At 41.2% G+C, this 8,582-nt stretch overlaps 1 protein-coding gene across 1 annotated transcript; it reads right to left on the bottom strand.

Moving 5' to 3' along the window:
- Positions 1–4,338: 4,338 nt before the first annotated feature.
- On the bottom strand, positions 4,339–8,191 carry trhrb (thyrotropin-releasing hormone receptor b). The gene is made up of 2 exons (XM_084738687.1): positions 7,143–8,191; positions 4,339–5,223 (listed from the first exon to the last, which is right to left on the bottom strand). The coding sequence occupies exons 1-2, from the start codon at positions 7,926–7,928 to the stop codon at positions 4,798–4,800; spliced, it is 1,212 nt and encodes a 403-aa protein (XP_084594813.1). The 5' UTR covers positions 7,929–8,191; the 3' UTR covers positions 4,339–4,797.
- Between the last annotated feature and the right edge of the window lie 391 nt (positions 8,192–8,582).

Raw genomic sequence — 8,582 nt, 5'->3', positions numbered from 1 at the left:
GGTTTGTTAAATCCACAGTTCACATGATACAAAACACAGACCAAAAACATTCACTTCACTTTGCTTCAACTTGAACCGTGATGCTTGGATTGAATTTATAGTGCTGCAGCTGAAATAAATCAACATATTCTATATGTTACACTAAACCTCTGTAACACTATATACAGTCTTTTACATTGTAAAACACTGAAGATTACAACCACTGCTGCTGCTCTAACTGAGGGACGTACCATCGTCTAATAAGGCATGTTTTATAACAGGTTTATAAGTTGTAACAAAGGCTGCGTGTGTGTCAACATTTATAACTTGGCACGCGCCTGACACAAACAAGGTGAAAATCAAAGCTAATATAACCCAGCCTGCAAAATAGACTGATTTATTGTGATAGTGGACCTTCTTTACTACTGAAGTGATGTGAGTGAACTTAAACAAAAGGAGGGTAAAACACTGTTTCATAACTGGAAGCGATGCGAGCGAGTGAACAGCTGATTGCTTTGTTTTTTGTCCTAACCAGGTCCTAACTGGGTCTGTGGGTGAGCGAACACACTGACATCGCTCGTTTGGGAAAAACACTTGCCCTGGCTTTGTTCTGGCGAAGTTTCGTGCACTTGCTTCACCTCCAACATATTTTCCTCTGGTCAAAATCAATGCTGACATCCTGAAGTTTCTCCTGTAATCAAAGCGGTCAGCAGGAGGAGGAGAGGCTAACTAGAAAACGCATGTTTTATATGATCCACCGCAGCCTTTTGATAGTGAAATCTTCAAAGCACACTAGATTTTGAAGGAAAATAGGGTTGTTAGGAGCTAGAACTATCCTCAAACGATATAGATACAAGACTGAATTAATAAAATTATGTTAGCTATGAATAAATAGACACTTAAATTACTCATCTGCAGAGGGAGAAATCATAAGCTGCACTTGGTGCTTTCAGGTAAGGTTACAGGTGAAGCTTTCAACTAGAGAAAGAAGCAAAAACACTTGCCCGTTTTTACACCGGCTTTGTTTTTGTTTTTTTGCTGAACCAAACAGCTGGCATAATATTGTCCCAGTGTGTAGTTTTAGATAGCAAGATAGGCATACGTGTAACTCAACAGTGTCTGTGTCTCGCGTAACGTTGACATACGCATTGGGCAGCAATCTTGCCATGGCCTTTTACCGTCCCTGTTATACGGCAAGAGGGTAAGGAGCTCCTGGTCCACGCTGTCTCCCCAGTTTGCAGACAGTCAGTTGCTGTTCCTGTTGTTTGAGTTAACTGCTAACTGCTGTTAGCTACTTTTTTAAATCCCCTGGTGGTAGGCTGCGTGCATAACACGTCATCAAAACTCTACAACCTTTGACATATATAGAAATGGCCAAATGAGAGCTCTCTGGATGGAGCAAAAACATCTCAATCACCCCCTGGTGGCTGGCTGCAGTATAGTTCATAAAGCCTGGCCCAACCTCTGTCATTTATATAGTTCTTATCATGCTGATGTTTGTTTAAGGGTTCATTTTTCTGATTATTTTGGTTTTAATTAAATATTATATGCAATAAAAAGTGTGGCTTTAATTATGTACAGTGGGAGGAAGTGGGAATGCAACGTCCTTGCATATACGTTGATTCAGCTCTGTTACTACCTTTGCTGCTGGCTTTAAAGCCGAACAACAGAACCTCAGCCTTTCAGCCTCATGTTCCCTAGTTCCCTATTAAATGTTTCTGATACTACAATAATCTTACCACATTTTATTAATTTTTCCAGGCTGATATGACTGAGATAAAACTACAAATAGCAATGCAAGATTGCATACATGCATCGTTTCCAATGAATCCCGCCTACGCAGGTAGACAGTTTCAATGCTGTGTTGGAATGGTGGACTGACATGAATTGCTTTATCTCTTAAAAAATGAAACAAGGTCATCAGCATAAAGAATTGTAAAGTACAATCATTAAAGATCAACATAAAAAGATAAATCATGTAATACAGCAACCAATGGAATACCTGACACGATTACGACGTGATTTACAGCTTATCATTAATCTATAAAGCAATAGAAAATTATATCCTGCCTATAAATAAAACTATTAGTGACAACTTATAAACCCATAATAAATGATGCCTTGTTAGAAACAGGAGGATGCTGTGGAAGCTTTCACAACACATTATAAACTTCATCATGGCACTAAATTCAAGTCACAAAGTGTCTTATGTAATCTTGTTTCCTGTCTGTGTCAGTGAACACTTGTTGTCCTCAGAGGAAAAAAATCAACATACCAGTCAAAAGATCTTATGAAGATGTAACCCCGGCCTCCAGAGCGCACTCAGCACAGTCTGTGTCAGTTTTCCACATTGTGCTCGAGGCCATATACATGTCCTTCACAGTAAAAATAGGGCCTGTTTTGTCCACGAAGGTTCAGGTGTGACTCACCCTTTAATGGACCGCCTGCCCTGAAAACATCAGGGGGGCATACAGTTATGAAAGCTGCACAGAGTGCGGTTTTTGTTTTTGTGGTGAAAAAAAATTGTTTCTTTCAGCTCAAATCCCAAAGTCTGTCTGAAGCTGAGGGCAATGACGCATCATGAGTTTTCGTATGTACAGTACGGTCAGTTCTCTCACTGAATTCCACACTTTCAAGCTGAACTTGGAGGCGTTCTTCCTTTCGCTCCTGTCATCTCTTTGGTATCCTTTGGTATTAAAGCATCACTGACCGGCTGTGGTGTGGTAAACATGACTGTGTTGAGAGCAGTTTAATGACTCTCACGTTGCAGGATTTCTTGGTATTGGACTTCACATCATGTCAAACAGTTTCTTCACCAGTGCAACACATCCTCATATCTAAATACCAGAATAGGTCAACTGCCAATCACTGCCAAAACAGCATATATGACCGGTGAAAATACCAGCAACAGGCGTACTGGACCTTAAGTATGCTATACGAGTCATGTAGAGTAAGTTACCTGATGTTAAACATGTGGTTAACGTTGTGAAACAGCAATGGTTTGGTTAGATTTAGGCAGGTTGTAATGAGCATCTATGTATGTCACATGACAGAAGTGACATAATGTGATGGACGTCATGGACGTAACATAAGGCAAGGTAATGGAACGAAATGGGGCAGAATAGAATAGAATTGATAGAATTCACATATGAATTATTAGGCAAGGAAACAATGAAACGGAAAGTAAGTGATGTAACGGATGGAAGTCAGGTATGTAATGTAAGGTAGGCTAACATAACGAAACAGAACATAAGTGATGTCTCTTGATAGTCACGTCCGCAACATGAGGTAAGGTAATGGAACAAAACAAAACAAAAGTGAGGTAGCTTGATGGAAGCCACATACGTAACGTACGTAATATGCAATGTGTACGTAACGTAACATGAGTAACCTAAAACTACGGTAATAAGTCTGACTTTTGGTTTCTTTTGGTTTTAGTTTTCTCCTGGATGAAAGTCCTGTCTTTGTTTGACCCATCCATCCACCTCCTTGTGTTAACCGTCCAGCTCTTTATACCACGCCATCTGATTTCCCTCCTTTGCCCCTGTCATAATTACCACATCTAGTAGAGGTCGCCGCCTATCAGTAAATGTAAATAAGAGTTGTAATAAGGTGCTTGCACAGATGACCTATTAGAGATGTTCCGATACCATTCTTTTCATTCCTGATAGTGATTGGAGGCATTTTACAAAACTGGTATTACTATTGGATCAATCCTAAGATTCGTAGACCTCTTCTGTTTGTAAACATAAGTACGTTTTTGTGGGCAGATTTTAGGTAGAGGCAAAACAATTCCCTACACATGTTAGCTAACACTAGCTAGCAAGTTTTGTTAGATCGTTTCTTAACAATGGCTGGAGAGTTTTTCTGAATATCACTGTCCAGGGCCACAAGTGTTGCTTGAAAAAGTTCACATTAACCATCTTTCTACAGTTGCAATTTCACCTATTTCACCTACAACATTTCATCAGTTTCCTCTGTTTTGTCCTCAGCCATACAACCAGCTAACGTTACAAGAGAAATCACAAATCCCTCCAAAGTTTCTAATTATGTGGTCATGACAACCTTTTACATCACCACACCTACAACATATTTAACCTTACCTCACATGAAGTGTGCACTAGAAGCATTTTCGATGATGCTCAGTCCAATCCTTTCGTCATATTGCATATAACCACAGCTGTTTTTGACTATTTTTGACTGGCAGTGGCAGCTGGTATGCAACAAAATGTTTAATTTTGAGCCGTTACGCCTTTGATTGTGGCACCTAGCAACACACCAAATGACATTTTCTGTAGGCTATGTGGCGTACCGCTCTGAGCTGCCTCCAATTTTTCCATTGACACCATGACATAATCATTAAATCAGCACGAGAAGGGTCAATACGCCCCGTTTTTCTGGTGAGGACGGGCTGGCCACTGCTGCGCTGCCCTCTGCAGCGTTAATGATCAGACATGAGTTGTGCTAGATTGCGGTCACATGTCTGAAGTGGTAATATTTTTGTTCACATTCATGTTTTCTTGACTCATACACAGTAAATTATGTGGGTAGGTCCAAGATAAGAGAAGAGCAATGCGATAAAAAGAGTGCTTTTCTGTCGATGTTGTTGCTCTACAATGTCCGGTATCATTCTCGATGAAGTGTTTGGCTTCGTGCCTCAAAGACTGTCATTACTCATCAGTGGCTGTAATCTGTGTTTACATTTCTAGTCGCAGCCGCCTGCCTTCAAAAAGGTCGGCAGGCACTCAGGACACAATATTCCCACTTAACAAAATCCATTAAAAAACATTTTCAAGCTCTTTAATCCTCCATTGACTCTTAGGCGTCACTGAAATCCACCTTCCCGTACACGCAGGGGTCTTGGAACATCATTTTCTGATCAGACAGGAGGTCGTCTGTGACAGTGAGCTCCTCCAGCTCTGTGGTGAAGTGATCGGTGCTCTCCACCATCGACGTGTCCTTGACCGCGCTGTACGTGAGGGCCACGCTGTAGGCGGCGGGCTTGTCCGAGCCTTTCCTCCCGCAGCGGCAGATCTTGCGGAAAGCGGCGCGAAACTTCTGAGACATGGCGTTGTAGATGACCGGGTTGATGGCGCTGTTGAGGTAGATGCAGATCCGGCAGAAGAGCAGGAACCAGCTGTCCAGATAGGCCTGGTCCAGGAAGGAGTTGACCACCACCAGGGTGCGGTACGGCATCCAGAGCGTGGCGAACAGGATCACCACCACTGCCAGCATCTTGGTCACCTGTAGAGGGAGAAATAAGAGAACTGCTGCTGCAATAAAGCTCTCAGAGGAGTCTGTCGAGGCCAAATCAATACTGCTGAGCTGTTAACTAGTGAATAAAAATAACAGATATGGAGCCAAACATCTAACATTGCCAGTTCTTTCTCTTCATGATTTTTTGAGTTCACTGTAGTGCCGCACAATTAATCTGAATGTTGCTGAATTCGCAATATGGCCAAAATAGCATTTTGATGCTAAAACATACCTACAATTTAACTATAATAAATAAGTAAAGGACCTGCACTTTAAGTTATTTTTTCAAGCAGAAAAGCCAAAAAGTTCCTGGTTGCAGCCTCTCAAATGTAAATACTTGCTTCTTTTCTCTTTCTTATTATATACCATGATAGTAAACTGGACATATTTGGGTTATTGTTGATCGAACAAAATAATTTAATTTGTAAACTTGGATTCACTAGTGTTAGTTACTAATTTATTTATTTATTTGTTCATTTATTCATCCATTCATTGATTTTTTTTATGGTAATCTGGGTTCATTGTCCCTTAAAGCCCTTTTAAAATCAAAATCCCCACCAAAACTAAAGCCAAAATTTCAGTACTCAATGTAATAATCTTATTATCTAATTAAAGGGACAAATCACCCCAAGATCAAAAATACATGAGATGCTGATTTTTGGACATACCGGCGGTAGACATGTCTCTTGAATTTAATGGAACTACATGAAACTCTGGCTCTCGGCTTGCGTTGCTTTAGACACAAGGTCTGTGGATTATCTTGAGTAACCAGCTCATGATTTCTGGAAAGAGACACTGCTGTTGAGTTTTTCAGATGTATTTCTTTTGGAGCATTGAGCACCACAAGCCGTGCACCATCAGGCTTCATTATATTAGAGAGAAGGCAAACATCTCCACAATCACAAAACAATCTAGATGGATAAAAAAAAAAAAAAAAAACACTAAAGGAAAAAATGAGTTTTGGAACTGGAAAGAATTCTTATGCACATTTTCCTCAATTTTGTGGCATTTTGGTTGGATTATTCTGCCTCTTTTTTCAAGGCTGTTTATGTAAGTTGGTTAAGAAAAAGATATTCAGATTCTTTACTCAAGCTGATGTCTCCCCACCACATTGCAAAGATACTCAGTTGCAAGTAAAACACCCTGCAGGTTATGATCACTGAGTGAAAGTGTGCCAGAAAAAAATCATGATGCAGAGAAAAATCCTCTGTGAGTGTTACAGTTTAATAATGATGTAGTAGCGATGCATTCATGTGTGAGCAGCATATTACAACTGTTGATTGAAATGGAGCTAATTAGCAGTATTTCATAACCTGTTGGTTGATCCATTTTTGTATAACGCTTAATACTTTTTAATTAGAGCCAGACAGGTGCATCAATCTATACTGGTATCTACGTTTATGTTGTCTGATATGTGCCGTTATGAAATGAACACAATGCAGATTGTGTCTTTTTGTGTGTTTTAACTTAATTTACATATACATATATGTTTATGTGTGTTATTTATAGTTATTTATAATTACTAAAAATACAGGTGAAAATCTGCTGCTGTTTTAACCTGGTACAGCTTTAACTGTAAAATATTAGTTAGGTGTCTGTCAAATATGTCATATATCTGTATCAGAATTTTTTAAAATCTGCATTAGCCCCAAAAATCCAGCCTGGATCGGGGGCTCTTTTTAATCTCATCATGTGTTTTGTATGTAAAATCTTAATTTGTGAAGTTAGACTACAGCTCTCAAACAAATGTAGAGAAGAAAAAGTTAAGAAATGTCTGAAATGTAGCAGAGTCAAGTATTAAGTGGAATAAAATGAAAATACTTATAAAATTGTATTGACTTGATTTTCTGGTTTTAAAGTGTGACTAAAGACATTGTTAGAGGTAAGTCTGTCTGTCTCACACCCACCTGTCTGCGGGAGGTCGCGGTGGAGCTGGAGTGTCGGGAGTTCTTGCAGCTGGTCCTGTTATTGATGTTGTGGTTGTTGTTGTGTCCGTTCTTCTTCTTGTCTTTGGGGTCGGAGGGCAGCGGGTTGAGGAAGAGGATCCTGGCGATGAGTCCGTACAGGACCGCGGAGAGCAGCAGCGGCAGCACGAAGAAGACGCCGAAGTCGAAGAAGTAGATGGGCAGGTAAAACTTCCTGGGGACTCTGTAGCCGCAGGTGATGATGGTGATGTTGTCGTACACCAGCTGCTGGAGGTCCGACAGGTAGAACCACATCACACAGTACACAGAAGTGAAAGCCCACACGAACAGAATGATCTTTTTGGCTCTGGACAGGGTGCACAGAAACTGCGCTTTAATCGGGTGACAGATGGCGATGTATCTCTCGATGGTGAAGGCTGTGATGGAGCAGGAGGAGGCGTTGATACCCAGATACTGAAAGTAGGTGATGCAGAGGCACCCGTAGTGGCCAAACACCCAGGATCCGAATATACTGTCCGTGATGGTGGGTAAACCCGCCGCTGTGAGCACCATCAGGTCAGCCACAGCCAGACTCACCAGGTAGCAGTTGGTTGGAGTCCTCATGTGTTTGGTGGTGAGCACCACCAGGATGACCATGATGTTACCAACGATTCCTAAAGCGCAGATCAGGAAGAGCAGCGAACTACTGATCACTTTGTACTGGATGCTGTAGTCCGTCCAGTTCCCCAGTGTGTGGTTCAGCTCCGGAGATGCTGTAAAGTTTTCCATCTTTACGTTTTTGTTAAAAAACTAGACTAATCAGCGGATGTGTTACTTCCGGACGCACCAAACAGGTTTTACGCGCGACAGCAGCGAGATATCAATCAACTCTGCAGCTCCGGGAAAGTGTGCATCAATCTCAGGAAGCTCGAAGTTGCATCCAACCGTGTGCTGAACACGAAACCATCATAAAGTGACGAAGAGCTGCTCGGAATCTGCTTCACCTCTGCGTTCGTGTTATGCGTAAAAGCGCTGCGTCGCTGCCGTGTCCCCGTCAGAACAAACTGTGTTCTCTCAGACAGATGGAGGTCTGGTTTTGAGCCTCGCTCCTGGCACCAGCTCTCGTTACGCAGGCGAGGGGATTAGCCCATCATTACATTTTCAACACCAGACCTCCCCCAACAAAGCTGCTCAAACGCCAAAATGTAACAACGTTTGTTGTTTGTAGCAACAAATGTTTGTATCTTTTTGACATTTTACTATTTATGCCATCCTTATTTGCAGTAGTCATTGATTCTGGCCAATGTCTGCCTCAGTATTTGCAGGATTTATTGTTTTCCTTCGTCTTTTTTTTTTTTGTAAAGCCCTTTGGTCAGCTCATGTTGTTTTAGATGTTGTTGGAATGAAATTAATTGTTTTATTTCTTACAGAAGGCTGCAGAAG

This window comes from Lutjanus erythropterus, chromosome 16 (assembly GCF_056507025.1).
Source record: "Lutjanus erythropterus isolate fLutEry1 chromosome 16, fLutEry1.hap2, whole genome shotgun sequence".
Taxonomy (NCBI): Eukaryota; Metazoa; Chordata; class Actinopteri; order Lutjaniformes; family Lutjanidae; genus Lutjanus; species Lutjanus erythropterus.
This window is presented reverse-complemented; position numbering and strand designations above follow the sequence as displayed.